Source organism: Bombyx mori, chromosome 3, assembly GCF_030269925.1.
Source record: "Bombyx mori chromosome 3, ASM3026992v2".
Classification (NCBI taxonomy): Eukaryota; Metazoa; Arthropoda; class Insecta; order Lepidoptera; family Bombycidae; genus Bombyx; species Bombyx mori.
The window spans coordinates 13,071,872-13,088,349 of NC_085109.1; the positions used below are offsets into that span (position 1 = coordinate 13,071,872).

Sequence of the window (16,478 nt, forward strand, 5' to 3'; positions counted from 1 at the left end):
AACGTCGGACATGAAGTTTCTTATCGAGCCGCTTGTGGTGGTGACTATAACTATTTAAATGAAAAAAAGATTATTAACAAAGTTGCCGAAAGATAAATAAAAAATAATAATAACAAGTATTACATACCTACACGCCGACCGGTTTTATCGGTCCCCCGAAAAGTAGATATCAGTGAAATTGTACGATCTTACGCAAAGTAACCAATGTTTTTTATTATTTTATTACATAATTATAAATTTAAATGTATACTTATTCGATGTGTGGTGTCGGGAGATGTTTTTTTTTTATCTGTCTTATTTTATTATTTTATTTTATTACAAATCTAGCCTAGAAATTATTATGTGATTTAATCTTAATTTAAACTTTTTGTTTCATGTAGGTGCTCATTAACATTTTTTTTTATTGCTTAGATGGGTGGACGAGTTCACAGCCCACCTGGAGCCCATAGACAGCACCTTGAGATATGAGTGCTAAGGTCTCAGTATAGTTACAACGGCTGTCCACCCTTCAAACCGAGACGCATTACTGCTTCACGGCAGAAATAGGCAGGGGGGTGGTACCCACCCGCGCGGACTCACAAGAGGGTTCCAGTGACCACTTAACACCAGGTGGGCTGTGAGCTCGTCCACCCATATAAGCAATAAAATAAAATAAAAAAACATGATTATCACGTTTTTTTTTGTGTTCAATCTATTTTCGATGGCTCGACTTTATCTTTCTAAGAAAAGAAAAAAAGATAACTCTGTAAACGCGGTATCACTGCTAGGATCACCGTTTGTAGAACACAATGCAGAAGAACACCAATAAAAAAAAATTTGCTAGCATACATCAAAGAGCTCCAGGTCCATGGATGTGTATTATATAATGCCGATAAAATATCAAAACGAGAATTTCACCCTGAGATGCTAGACTTAATTCTTGACTTTAACTTTTTGCTTATTGGCTTCGTTCAAACCGTAACATGATGGCTCCTTGGTAGAGCGGTAAGGTGACCGTTTGTACAATGCATTCGAAGCAGCCTTTACGAAAATAAATAAGTTTTATAGTTAGTAAATAATTGAGAACCAATTACCAAGTGTAAATATATATATATAGATAATAGATACCCAGAAAAAGAGCAAACAGAAATGTTCATGGCAGAATGTTTGCCCAACGTGAGAATCGAACCCACGACCTTCGGCGCAACAGTCAGGGGCGCTATCTACTGCACCATTGAGTCGGACAGTTTATCGATTAGATATTATTACACGATGTCATTATTTCACTGCTGAAGTCGGCTTACACTCGTAGTACACCAACCGTCTCAGCAAGTAGAGGCTAATATCGGCGCATGTTTTAAGTTGGATGATTTCTCTGGTGTTATATGACCTTGGACATTAAAATTAAGTTGTCAGCTCAACGTATCTTCACCGCCGAAAGACCTTGACTACTAAACATAGGGAGCCGGTCGGAATTGCCGACAGGCGGGGCCAAAAGTTAGGGAATTGAAGTTTTAGATTGAAGAATCTTCTTCACGGCCAAAACCTGCACTATATTCCCAAGGAAACCACCTGATATGAATGACGAACCCGACACTGCAATTATCTATATATTAATACGTGAAGCAAAAACTTTGTACCCCTTTTTACGAAAATTGCGCGGACCGAAGAGTATGAAATTTCTCATACTTATAGAGAATGTAGAGAAAGAGTACACAATGCTAATATTTTTTTAGATAATGCATAAAAGATACTTTAAATCAATAAAGAAAACATTACACACACTACCATATATTTGACACACACACCCATGCATACTATTTGTTTAATGTCAAACTTTTCTTATTGCATAAAATCAAATTGAGAATAGATTAAATATGGTTTTTCTTTATTAATATTGGTCTAAAGTGTAGGTAGTCTTGGCGAAATCTGTGATTATAGAAGTATAATAGTCTTTGACAATAGAATCATAATAATGTACAAACTTATAATTTCAATTAATTATAGTCGAATTTCGACTACTGGAGAACCACTAGTAATTATAAACTTACCTGTATGAAAGGAGCACGTAAACTGTCAATTATTTCTTAAGACAATTTTCATAAGGAAATCTTTCACGCGTAAATAATCAAGCCCGCCTTTGTCTCGTTTATCTCATTATCGGAAGCGTGGTTGAGGAAATTTCCTTTAGATGAGTACGTCTACAGAACAGCATAAAATTGAAATAATCGTGTCACACATACACACACTCACACACACACACTCACACACACACACACACACACACTTTGATGTAGATTTATAATCATTTTCAGCACGGAAACACGAGACAAGGATATTCTGTCTGTACGTTTGTTATAATCGCGGTTCTGTATATTATAAACACTGTTGTTAAGTGGTTTTTACTACTCTTGCTAGGGTTAGTGTTAGCAACATCATCAGGTTTGAGCCCCGTGAGCTCACCTATTTGTTATGGTTACACTCAAATGGACTCTTAAGGCTTAGGTAGGATCATAAAAAAAATGTTTTCGGGAGAATTATTTCGTTTAGAATACAGACTCGTGCCAGTTTCAAGATTACGCTATTCAATGTATTGTCGTAGTTTAAAAAAATATTATATAATAAAATAGCAAACAAAAGATAGATTAGATTAAACCTAGAAAGTAATTTTATTTATGTCTACATCTCGCGAAAAACGAAGAACGAACAATACAACACTAAATTGGAAAATGGATTTTGAAATGTGATGATCCCGAAGAAATGCTATACGTAATTAAATTGTCATGAATTTTAAGTTGGAAGATTTTTAATAATATTACAAGAAGGAGGAATAAGTTTTGGTAAAAAATATGTCTATATGTAACTTCAGTTTCAAAGTTAACTCATACCAGTTGTGATAGTACGTCTGTTGGTGACCTAAGTCTAGAGGAAATTAATTATGTGTCGGGAATTAATAGTATCAGTGTAGCGCGTGCATTGTGGTCTATTGATTAGATAATACGTTTATTATTTGCAATAATTGTACGGCTATGTGCTTTAAAAGCGCTTTATGCGAGGTTGAATGTATTATGCTTGCGTTTTGATTTCGCGAAGGTCTCTCGAATTGGATTTTCAGCAATAGGGACTATACCTCAAATAGTCGAATGTAGACAGTGTCTCACGCATTAAAATTTAGTTTCGAATTCAATTTTTTTTACGTGTTTGCTGGTAGCCTTTAACTTCTCGCAAACGGGTGGGTGAGCTCACGGGTTTAACCTGAGAGAATTGGCGAACATTAGCCCTAGGAAAAAGCGGTACTTCGCAAAATCTACCGCCGGATTGGAATCGCGATCCGTTGAGAAGATCTATCGAGAAACTAAGTGGGGTGTGTCTATGGGCTAGGAAAATTCAACTGTAACAATGCCATAACAAACAATATCATTTTCTTATCTTACACCTTTTAAACCTTCTCTGGACTTCCACAAATAATTTAAGTCAAAAATTAGCCAAATCGGTCCAGCCGTTCTCGAGTTTTAGCGAGACAAACGAACAGCAATTCATTTTTATATATAGATAGAAGATAGATAGATAGATAGAAGATAATCGAATTTTACAACGAACGATTCGTTGGTGCTGATAAATTTTACGACCGTTGCTTTCAGGTGGAGAGATATGCGTTCGAAGACCACACCCCGCCCCACATGGAGCTGATACAGCCATTCTGCGAGAACGTGCACAGTTGGCTCAGTGCGGATACAAGGAACGTTGCCGTCGTACATTGTAAAGCGGGGAAAGGTCGGACCGGTATGTAAAACTTAAATTTTAAGTCCCTAGCACACGGCGTGCTTAAAACGCGAGCCGTAGATGCCGAAAAAAAACGCGATACAAACGCGCTTCACACGCGCGTTCGAATCCCGTACGAGGGAGTGGAGGAGGGGTAGAGGAGGGACGCGTACTCACGCCGTCGCACTACCCAGACTACCCACGGCGCATTTGGAAGAAGCTAGAAGAAGCAACGTAGAAGCTACGAGGAACTACAAGGCGTCTGTATCGCTCTATCTGCGCGTGTCACCGCGTGTGCTTAGGGTTACAAGGTTCGTTCGAATCTCGTTTGAAGTGCGTATATGCGCGTCATCTGCGCGTCGACTGCGCTTTTAAAATACGCCGTGTGCTATGGGCCTTAAAATCGCAGGAAGCTTGGGTCTCGTATCTCAAGATGGGTGGCGGTATTGTAATGACCATGGGTCACTCCTCTTTCCTGAGTCGCATTCCTCATGTCTGAAGGTCGTGACCATCTCCTCCAATTATCCTTCTCTGGATAATGTTTCGCCATCTTCCTCTGTTCTTGACGATGTGTATGGCATTATAGACGGTGGTATCCAGAGTGGATTGGATTGCGGCCACGAGATCTTTTGCCTCCAATCTTGCGAGCTACCATCAATTTTTCAAGATTGTCATCGCTTTTTCTGGCAATGTTGCCGAAGGACTGAAATATCCTCTTGAGGCCGATGGTAGAGAGCCTCATTGAGATATTGAGCTGTCATAATATAGATGCATTAACATGGGTCACTATTACCACCCAATTTAGTGTTAGTTGCGAGCTCGTCTACCTGTGAAAGGAAATTTTAATATAGGCATAGAAAAATGCTTAACAGTAAGACTGTGGGTGTTCAGAGCTAATAGTCAGATGGACGTGAAGCTTATCCCATCCAGGTCTCCTATTGGAGAGGACAGGCTGTAGAGCTTTCGTGAACGGAAAGGTTTCGCGTCCACCGACTTGATGGATTAGATCCTAGCGACTATGGCATTCGTGATCCAAGAGGGTCACGGAAGATGATAATTGCTCACGTTGGTCGTGCCTTCAGTGGAATTATGTAACGTCAAAACTGATGGCACCGGTAGTTTTATTACCCTCTCCAATACAAATATCATCTATGTCCGCTATCCATCTTGCTCGAAACAAAATTGTTATTAACTTGAAGTGTCCTCTACATCGGAAAAATAATTACCTTACTCTTAAAACTGGACGTATCGGCCTACTCGAGTCACGAATTCAAAATGTGCTCTTGATTTGTCGCAAATATATAGGAGGAAATCGGGATTTTGACCCGAAAACGTCAAAATGTACTATTAAATTTAATGTAATTCCTCAATAAATCCGAGTTCATCGCGTCGCTTGGCATAATGACGTCACGATTTTGCCGACTGCCGCACCGATATAATTATCCTCAATCAGTTCATGTTGGTTGACGTTTATCACAGCTTGAAGTTACACAATGAATACGTCAATAATACGAGCCCTGATTGCTCAATTTTACGTTTGCTACGGACGAATAAAATTAATTTTCGTTTGATTAACTGCCGTTATCTACCTATTCTAGCCTTAATTTTTTTTATATCTTAAATTGGTGGACGACCTCACAGCCTACCTGGTTTTAAGTGGTTTCTGGAGCCCATAGACATTTACAACGCAAATGCGCCACCCACCTTGAGATATAAGTTCTAAAGTCTCAAATATAGTTACAACGGCTGCCCCACCCTTCAAACCGTAACGCTTTACGGCAGAAATAGGCAGGGTGGTGGTACCTATTCGCGCGGACTCACAAGAGGTCCTACCACCAGTAAAAAATATTATTATCCTTATTTATAATGCTTGTATGTTAAAATAAGACTTTTTAATTTGCGTTTTATGTGTGGCTATGGTTCGTCCTATCGTTTGGAGTTCACCATTTCTCTCACGCATTGTCCACTTTTGTGGACTGGCTACTAGGTATTCCTACCGTTTCACCCGAAAAGCTAGTTTTTAAAAACATAATGCTGGTAATAAACATGATGAGCGCCCACTAAACCCCCTACGACTGCTAACCCGTTGCCATAGTCAGTTAAGAGAAACAATATCGTCCTCCCCAAGATTTTTTGCGCGCATTTTGTACAACAACAAAAGCATTCTTCTAAAACGTTCTTCAAAAAATTTATTCTAAAAGCTATCGCACCATCTATACGTTGAAAAGAATAAATTATTTCAGTATCATTCAATATCGTAGCACGAGATCGTCAAAGGTTTGCATAATCTTTACAACACAAACGAATTTTCGGTACCTACAAAATTACAAGAACTCATTATATTGACTATTGAAATGCGTCTTACCATTGTGTTCCACACGAAAAACATCTCAGTCCCTTTTGCGGTAAAAGCGAAAATTCCTTGTACGTTAATTGAACTTTAGCACGCTTTTACGAAGCCCTCCTGTAATATTCATATTATAAATGTAAAGGTGTGTTTGTTTGTTAGTCCTCCTATCACGTCGAAACGAAGCAAAAGATTGACATGATTTTTTAAAGAATTTAGCTTAAGGTCAGGAAATTGATCTGAGCTACTTTTTGGCCCAAAAAAGACATCTCATTCTCAGGCCAACTGTCAAGGAGAATTACATAAAACTAGAAAAAATCATATTAACACTTTCTTGACCACGCGGGTAAAGCCGCGGGTAACAACATTTCTTTTATAAATGTTCCTTTATGAGTGATTTTCATTACTTGATATTTTGTGGATTCCACAGCTTCTTGCTCTAGATGTAAATTGTAATTTGAATTCTTATATACATTTTATTTTCTTTATTTGAAAAATAAGTTTTAAATTTAACAAAAATGATAAAGTTAATGTATATAATAAGTCTTCTTTATCTATATTGAATATACCTCCTTGATTGTGAGGTATTTCTATTACTTACCTACGCTGTTCTATTATCGGTCACCTCTTCTATGTTAGAAGAAGTTTCATCTCGCAGACACATCCACGTGTCATTTTCTGATGACCTCGAAAAGCGATGTCTCAAATACCCAATTTCAAACTAAAAAGCATCGTAATGAATGCTTATCGTACACGACGAGAGGCCGGGGAAATCTATACTTCTATACTAATATTATAAAGAGGAAAGATTTGTTTGTTTGTTTGTATTGCTCCGAAAGTACTGAACCGATTTGAAGAATTCTTTCACTGTTTGGAAGCTACACTAATCCCGAGAGACATACGTTATAATCTATTTTGAAAAAAATTAGGGATCTTTACTACTCCAATAATGTAACCCAATGTGTAAATTACCTAAAATATTATTTACATTAGGTGCCCTGCGAAAACTAACGATGATAGAATAAAATAATGTACTACGACTTTGTAGAACACATTATTAATTACAAAAAGTGTCACGACAGCATATATATAACTATTGTAGTTATGCCGCAATAAGTGTTCTTTTATTTAAAAAAATAAAACAACGTCAAATATCGTTGAAATTTTTGTTAACAAAAACTGTCTTTAAATACCCGAGCGGAGCCGGAGCGGGTCGCTAGTGGCACATAAAGGTATTTCGTACACCTTTTCCGGTATTCTCAGAAACGTGTTACAGTTTTATCCTCGTACTCCCATTTATTCTTAGTATTGAAAATATCCCTTTACCGGTTATGTTTTTGATAAGAATTAATATTTACTGGTGGTAGGACGTATTATGAGTCCGCACGGGTAGGTACCACCGCCCCGCCTATTTCTGCTGTGAAGTAGTAATCCGTTTCGGTTTGAAGGGTAGGGCACACGTTGCAACTATACTGAGACCTTAGAACTTATATCTCAAGGTGGGTGGCGCATTTACGTTGAAGATGTCAATGGGCTCCAGTAATCACTTGACACCAGGTGGGCTGTGAGCTCGTTTGCCCATCAAAGCGATAAAATAAATAAATAAATGATATTAGTGTGCGTTTTCGTTTCAGGTACAATGGTCTGTTGTTATTTGTTATACAGCGGGGACCAGCCTAATGCAGACGAAGCGCTCAAGTTCTACGGCAGGAAGAGAACTCTAGATGAAAAGGGTATGTGATTGGTGGACTCTCTGACTGTACAACTGATTAATTTATTTTAAAATTGCATCCGAATTTAGTAGGATAATTCAATTTAACTCGGCGACTGACGTTGTAGCCAATGACAAACAAAATATAAACGGATAAATAAATAAATTATGTTATCATAATAATAATAAAAAGTAAGATAGCCTATATTCATATTCTAGAATTTAATTATTTTTAAGCTATTGCATAGCTTTTATCGCGAGCTTCGAGTGCGGCGACCGAATCAAGAAATTCCGTAACGAATAAAACCTAACAGCCCTCACTCCGTCTACCATGTAGACATTTACACGTTGCGCTTGTGTAGTGTTTGTGAATAAGCGCGCGGCGTAACGTCCACTGCATGCGCATCATGAAAAGTCTGCCCATCTCTCTCTCGCGCGGTCTAGCTTATGAGTGTGAAGGGGACAGCTAATGTTTTGCTTTTGTTAATGTCTATAAATATAGTGTGGTCTTATTTTATTATTGTTTTAATATGAAATTATTTTTGTCTAATTATAATTGCATAAGTTGATTAAAAATGCTATGCAATAGCTTTAGCAATAGCAGTCCCCGAGTGCCATACGTGTTTTTTTTAGTAAATTGTTTAAAACGATTCGCATTAGTGTATTGCTATGTAATTATAAGAGTAGATAAACTTGTGTTATACGAACATTCTGAAATCTTCGTGGCCTAAAGAATAAGACGCCCGGGTATTCTTATCGACCGATGCGACTTTCAAATTCAAATTTAAAATTTTCAAATCCCTTTTGACGAAATATGTACTGAACGTATATGTTCACGAATGACCTCAACAGCAGCCGTGTAAAATATGTTTGGTTTACGCGGTCTGGATATCTATCTATCTATACGTGATCTTTTCTCATATGTATTTGCGGCCATTTTTAGGGGAGGATAAGTCTATAACCATTAGTCAATTAGAGAAAGGTAGAGTTCTTGCTTGTTGAATTCATTCGGGTGTTTGTCTGTGCGCCTGTACAACAAGATCCCACAAGATGTTCAGAACCTACATATACCTAGTCGGGTCATAAATTCTGTCACATGTTTAATGTAAAATAATTGAAACAAGTTTATTTATTATGTAACCATTCATATACCAAAATGAACTTAACAAACATAGATTCTTATGACACTAAGTTTATTCAAAATGACCTCCGTGATTTTGAATACAGGCCTTCAATCTGCGCGGCCAGTCGTCTATCGCAGCACGAACGAGGTCCATGTCAATATCGGCGGCTGCCTTAATCAAGGATGTCTTGAGTGACTCCAAATTGGGATGAGCCTTTGAGCACGCCTTTTCCTCCAAGTGTTGCCATATCTTGTAATCTAACGGATTCAAATCTGGACTGGAGGAGGGCCAGTCTTCGTGCCGGATGAAGTCGATTTCACGCGCCGCCAGCCAGTCTTGTGTGCTCTTCGCTCTATGAGCTGGCGCCGAATCTTATTGGAATACCCAGTGCCTGTTATTGAACATGGTATGAGAAACAGGTTCCACAAGGTTCGTCAGGACTGTATTTTGATACACAACTGCATTCGTTTTTACACCTTTCTCACAAAAATGTACCTCTGTTAAGCCCCAATAAGAAACTCCCAACCATACCATGAGCGAGGATGGAAAATGACCTCGTTGGACACGCGGAATACGGTTGCTCGCTTCTTCACTACTGTGTGCGTACACCTTATCATTCTGTTTGTTGTAGCTCTCTTCTACGGTAAAAATTTTTTCATCCGAAAAAATAATTTCCCGAATTTTTTTTCCCGCGTACCGCTTCAACAAAGCGCGGCATCTCTTCAGTCTCAGGTCCATTAGACGAGCATTCAAACGATGTCCTGTTTTTCTTCGATATGCCCGAATCCCTAAGTCTTCATTTAACACCCTTTTCACCGTGGTTCTGCTTAACCCCATCTGAAGGGCCAACAGTTTCTGCTTACGTTTGGGATTTCTTTGAATTCGCGCCTTCACAGCTTTTATCACTGCTGGAGTTCTAACAGACCGAGGGCGACCACTTCTTGACCTGTCATCTACACTAGAGTCTTCATTGTATCATTTGATGGTACGATAAACGAATCTTTTGGTTATATTAAAATTTTTCAGTATGTTAAAAATTTGAATTGGCGCGTAACCGCAACGATGCACCGCAATAACTGCAACACGGTCTTCTTTAAGCGTCCACTCCATATTTAAAAATGCGTAAAAATCCTAAAAGTATACATTTTTATTTTCATGAACAATTCGAAATTTGAATACAATAAACTTTTTTGTGGCCAGCATTCTAAAAGAAAAGTTTTTACTGTGTGACAATACTTATGACCTGACTAGTTATATATATTAAAAAAAATGACATCCCCGCTGAGTTTCTTGCCAGTTCTTCTCAGGACGGAGGCTAGTTTTTGTGAATTGGCGGTAGTTCTTTTTGACGTTCAACAAGTATGTGTATGTACTTTCATTTATGTTGAATTTTTATTTTATTTGTTTTGATTTGAATATGCAAACAGTGTGCTTAGTGCGAGTTTTTTAATGTTCGCGATAGCGTAAAAGCTAGCTCATATTTGTATGGAATGGGATCGTTTGCCTAAGTTTGCCGCTAGGGGCGCTGTTCCAACTGCACACAAAGTTGGATTAACTTTTATGCTATCGAGACCGTTAAAAAACTCGCACTAAGCACACACAGAAGGTTGAGTGAGTCGTGACGTGCGCGTGTCGGCAGGCGTGACGATACCGTCGCAGCGGCGCTACGTGGAGTACTACGGGGCGCTGCTGCGGTCGGGCGTGGCGTACCGGGCGGGCGCGGCGCGCGTGCAGGTCCGCGAGCTGCGCATGTCGCCGCCGCCCGCCGCCCACGTGCCCGCCGCCGCCGCGCCGCCCGACCTCGTGCTGTGCCAGGCCGACCCGCACGCCGACCCGCACAGCGAACACAACGTGCTCGTGCTCAAGGTCGGCCCGAACATCCCTAACTGACTTATATCTATCTAACTTTGACAAATACTATATGGGTTGTTAAGAGTTAAGTATGAATATGGAATATTATGGAAGGCTTTAGAGGTAGACCTAAGAAAAATGGATGGGATGCATGAAAGGCGATATGTGTAAGAGGGGAGTGAGCGGAGAAATTGTAGATGATAGGAGCCATGTCCTAAATATGTCGCGCCGTTCCCAGGTGACTGGGAGAAGGGCAGGAGAATGATGATGCTTATACCGATAATATTGGATATCAAACAAAACGTTTCACCTCAGACGCCGCCCGGATGCGTGGATGTGCAGCGAGACGAGAACAGCATCCGCATCTGCCTGACGCAGTGCACGCCGCTGTTCGGCGACATCAGGGTGGACGTCTACAACAAACCGAAGATGAAGATGCGCAAAGAGAAGCTGTTTCATTTCTGGTTCAACACGTTCTTCGTTACGGCCGAAGTCGGAGCCCAAAGAATACCGCCATTACCTGACAGTGAGCCTCAAACTATGACATTCCGATACTAAATTCAACAGGTTTGAAAACCGTCGACCCGCTCGAGGTTAAGTTGACCTCCCTCCCTCCGTGCGTCGTATTCCTCAGTGCTGAGGTTCGTGACCTTTACGGAGCACTTTTGTTAGGACTATGTTCCTCCATTCACTCCTGTCCGCCGCGCAGTGGATAGCGACATTGATGTTGGATTCCAAAGTCGTTTTAATCTGATCGGACCAGCGCATTGGACCTTAGCGGAGTTCATAAGTGGCGTAAGCGGTGGAAATTGTAAGAGTCCGTTTTTTTAGCGTTGAATAAATCGGCAATGTAAAGCGAATTGAATTTCCCGCGATACACGAATGTGTGGGTCAACCCACTATACACTGTCTACGTTGGGTCTTTAACCACCTAGCACCTACCACAGGCCTTTAATTACACGGGGCGTTGGCAATTCAATTGCTCATCGATTTCTTTTTCCTTTTAATTCTTTAACACATTGATTGCCATGTAGGTCACCGGTGCCCTAAACGGCGCATTCAAGTAATCATATCGTATTCTGCTACTAAGCGCCTGGATTGTCTAACTTTGCTTTGTCATATATAAATAGTTCTCGGTATCTTCGGATTCGTCTTTCCCAGAATCTACTAAATATTCCGGTGCTTTATTAAGAAGATCGAAAAGCGATATAATTACTACAGTGCGCCGCGTAGGGCACCGGTGACCTACGTGGCAGTCAACGTGTTAATTACTTGTATTATGGTCTTTTAGTGATATCTTCATTTATTCTTAAATACTACGCGTTATGAAAAGTTAAAGGGATATGTAATCATTATAATAAATAATCATAATCGGGAACAAGTCCCGTTAGGTGATCCAGCCCCAAATTAAGATTTCCTGTACTAAGGAGATCAGAGATTTGATATGAACTTATATGCGTTTAATTATATACATATATATAGATAATAAACAACCAGACATAGAGCCAACAATCCTCCTTCGCTCACAGCGGGTGCTCGTGCTGTTTCAGGTCCGGACCTGGAGACGTACAAGCTGACCCTGAACAAGTGGCAGCTGGACGACGCCCACAAGGACAAGCAACACAAACATTACAGCCCCGACTTCAAGGTTCGTTAGCGAATTGTTACTTGCCTACACCCCCCACCCCCCACCCCTCCTCCTATGTCATCATTCTCCGGCCCTTTTTTTTATTGCCCTTGTAGGCAGACAAGTGGTTACCGTCGTCCATGGACTTCAGCAATGCCAGGGGCAGAGCCAAGCCGCTGCCTACCGCTTAGTACTCTCCACAAGCCTCGTTTAAAGAAGGACATGTCATAGCGCTCGGGAAACACCGTGGAGGGGAGCTCATTCCAAACCGGATGGTTGTTTCAAAATGAATGATGTACAGGTTGAGCTGATAGTGGAGAAGGTGCCGGATTCGTCGACGTACAGACCGGCGTGCGACCGCACCAGGTCACCGACCTCCTCGTCCTCCTCCTCCGGCTCCGTCGGCTCCGACCCCGAGACGGACGGGAACTGGGACTCTGGTGAGACGCCGCCCTCCTCCTCCACCCTCGCGCTGTAACCGGGCCGCGAGCTCGACGGTGACTGGACGAATGCAAAGCTCAACCAATCGCGTTTCCGATCCGGTGGTAGTTTTTGCGAAGCACTGCTCTTCCTAGGGCCAGTTTTAGCATCACTCCGGTTTGAGCCCCATGAGCTCACCTACACGTCAAGGTGAAGCTAACATAGTCTCTCAAGGCTACATCAGCATAGGTAGGAATAAAAAGGGCTGAGTCGGTTATTAGTTTTGACTGAACCCGGAATCACTAAGTTTGTATAACGTTATCAAATTTGTGAGTTAGTACATATCGACTCCAGTATGAATGTAACGTGACAGAATTTGGTACAAATGACGCTTTGAACTGTTCATACAACTCCGAGGCAACTTATTTTTTTTATTGCTTAGATAGGTGGATAAGCTCACGGCTCATCTGATGTTAAGTGGTTACCGGAGCCCATAGTCAGTTACGACACATAGTTCTAAGTTTTCATTTTTTACAGTACTGCCGCGTCATTCAAACCGAAACGCATTACTGCTTCACGGCAGAAATAGGCAGGGCGGTGGTACCTACCCGCACGGACTCACTAGAGGTCCTACCACCAATAAAAAAAACTTATTTACGACTGATAGGGTGTCCTTGGTGCCCGCCCGGGAAAGTCACCACATGCTGGTTTCTGCCACGTAGCAGTAAGACAAACCTTTGTTCACACTATGAACATTCAAATTCTTGCCTACTAATATTCAAGGCTCTTCATAAGTATATATTAGCACCAATCGATTTGTAATCTTTTAAGGCTTTGACGGTGACTGATTATTAGATACGAAAAAAAAACTCATAATTTATTAATTAGACACAATTTATAATATAGATTTCGCTCGATAATACGCGAGAGGAAAGCTTATCAAAGCTGTTCAAAATAGTTGATAAGTCATTGTGTGGTTGTCATGTCTGGAAGATACTCTTAGGAGCTGTTTTGTCTGGTGTCGCTATGAGAGCCAATTGATTATTAATTCAAGTTGAAACCTCTTTCATTGTAATTTACCCCGCATAGTTCGTTAGCTGCGTAGCTCTTGTGTATTGTGAGCGTAAAAGTTAACTCAAATTTTTACTGGTGGTAGGACCTCTTGTGAGTCCGCACGGGTAGGTACCACCACCCCGCCTATTCTGAATTGAAGCAGTAATGCATTTCGGTTTGAAGGGCGGGGCAGCCGTTGTAACTATATTTGAGACCTTAGAACTTATATCTCAAGGTGGGTGGCGCATTTACGTCGTAAATGTCTATGGGCTCCAGTAACCATTTAACACCAGGTTGACTGTGAGCTCGTCCACCCATCTAAGCAATAAATAAAAAAAATTGTATGGTGTTGGAAAAGGTTCTCTTCGTTTGCCGCTAGGGGCGCTGTTCCGACTCCATATAAACATGAGTTAACTTTTACGCTATCGAGAACGTTAAAAAATTCGCACTAAAGCTGGAACATCGTTATTGTTGTTTTTATATGGGGGCAATGAAAAATCTTGCGATACTGATTTTAATTTGCACTGTATAAATAGATGATTTTATTCACGCTCAATTTGAATGCGAGAATCTAACGCGTTAGTTTTGTAAGGTGCGGCAAGCATAATACTCTGTGCGACAATAAACTAAAAACAAATTTCATTTGTTTGAAAGACACTTACACGCGAGGAGTGCAATGTTCTGAGATATATTAGGAACGAAAAAGAAATTATGGTATCGACTGGGGAAAGACTGTTTGGATATAAGCGACATTTTGGCAACTTTACAGGAGACTCATTTAAAGTTTAACATTTGGAAAAAAATATTCTTGAATGGAGAAAATCTAAATGAAGTTCAATGAAAAATATATCGAACTGTTGATGCTAATAACAAATAAATCAGACCTTTAATTACAAAGATAGATGTTGCATATTAACCGAAATGATGCTTAAACCAAATAGGCTTTCACTCCTCGATATAGTATCGTCAAGTTCCCAACGTACGGTAGATTGGGGGGAATAGGGCCTAGAGGTAAAATAGGGACAAATCTGAGTTGTCACAATACTTTTGTTGAGTGGTTAGATTTAACTTTGTTGAACTGAAAATGACTTATTTAGTGTCTAATAATAATAATAAATAATTTAATTTAGTCATTAAAGTTTTGTAACTCATTAAATATATTAAAAAGTTAATAGTGCTAGCCCTAGCGAAAAACTCTACTGTCCCCTAAAGGGACCCGATTCACCGGCGTCTGGGTGAATAGGGACAAGTGAGTTTTTGTAACTTTTTATGATTATTCTTTAATAAACTATATCTTAATGCATTATAAATGAAAATTTAAACTATGTACCGGAACCATTATGATCTCCGTTTTGTTGCTATAACTACAAAAACGATAAAAATCAATGTCGAACTTATAAAAGTCTCCCGATTCCCCCCCATTTCACGGTACGGTCTAAACGCAGAGCCGGCCCGAGTACTGTAAGTTCTAACTTGTAGCAATGCGCGCAGGGACGGTGTGCGAGCGCGTCGGCCATTACCGGCAGCTGTCCCCCGACCACACGTAACTATATCCACTAATATACATACACGTTTTAAATATATATATACATATATATACACCCAGTGTATATACATATATATACACCCAGTGTATATATATGTATATATATATACACTGGGTGCTAGGAGACCGCTTCCGAAAACGAAGACAGACGATAGTACTATTGTGCGCGCGGAACTAGTTGACCGCGTATTAAGCTGCTTTCAGACCACGCTATACTATAGTTCCATATAGCAGCGTAAACTTAGCCAATAACATATAGTACAGTCCAGTGTATTTTTTAAAGGATTTTATGCCCTGGTAACTAAGACCTTTGAGTCATATCTTATTGTAATTTATATTCTTATTTTTATGAAAAATGATAGATAATATGCAGTGAAATGAAATGAAGATGATTAATTTGAGATCAACTGAGATGAAATTAAATGAAATGAGATGAGATGATATGAGATGAAATATAATCTCAGAAAAATGGTGGTCATTTACTGAGATTTTTTCAGTGGACTTCTTGGAGGATCCGGAGAAGTTACGTCCAGCGACTTTGTTTCATTTTCCCACATTTGTGCACTTTCACAGATATTAAACATTTAATAAACCACCGCTATTACACATTTAAACCTGAAGAAACACTAAATAGACAAAATAAAACAAATCACACAACTTCACTCCTCGCGTTCCCGCCAAAAAGTCCCTCACAGTACAGTGTGAACGTGTCTATAACAATGTATGGTGCGCGATATTGTTGTGCTATGAGCTATATACTATATGCTATTATATTATAGCGAAGTCTGAAAGCGGCTTTAGGTATGAGCGGTGGGCCGAAGAGGGGGGGCGCTTGTTGTCATTACTGATATGAGATTTGATACTATGATGAACGAAATCATTATAAACTTACAAGATGATTCTGAATCAAGTTCAGAGAGTTCAGTATCTAGTGATTCAGAGGATATGTCAGAGTAATTTCATATAAGTTTGTATTAATTAAATAATTTCATATACATAAAAATATGTCAGAATAATTTCACATACTTAATTTGTTTCTGGTTAATTTTACTATTAAT

General features: G+C 39.8%; 1 protein-coding gene across 2 annotated transcripts in view; it reads left to right on the plus strand.

Annotated features, from left to right (window-relative positions):
- LOC101745952 (phosphatidylinositol 3,4,5-trisphosphate 3-phosphatase and dual-specificity protein phosphatase PTEN) overlaps positions 1-16,478 on the plus strand; it is a 73,235-nt gene that overhangs the window by 45,699 nt on the left and 11,058 nt on the right. The window contains exons 3-9 of one of the 2 annotated variants that reach the window (XM_012688859.4): positions 3,621-3,762; positions 7,723-7,821; positions 10,563-10,789; positions 11,090-11,300; positions 12,325-12,422; positions 12,703-12,841; positions 15,366-15,417. In XM_012688859.4, the coding sequence (XP_012544313.1) occupies positions 3,621-3,762; positions 7,723-7,821; positions 10,563-10,789; positions 11,090-11,300; positions 12,325-12,422; positions 12,703-12,841; positions 15,366-15,417 (968 nt within the window). The remainder of the gene's footprint in view (positions 1-3,620; positions 3,763-7,722; positions 7,822-10,562; positions 10,790-11,089; positions 11,301-12,324; positions 12,423-12,702; positions 12,842-15,365; positions 15,418-16,478) is intronic. The other variant, XM_012688860.4, reaches the window with a different exon arrangement.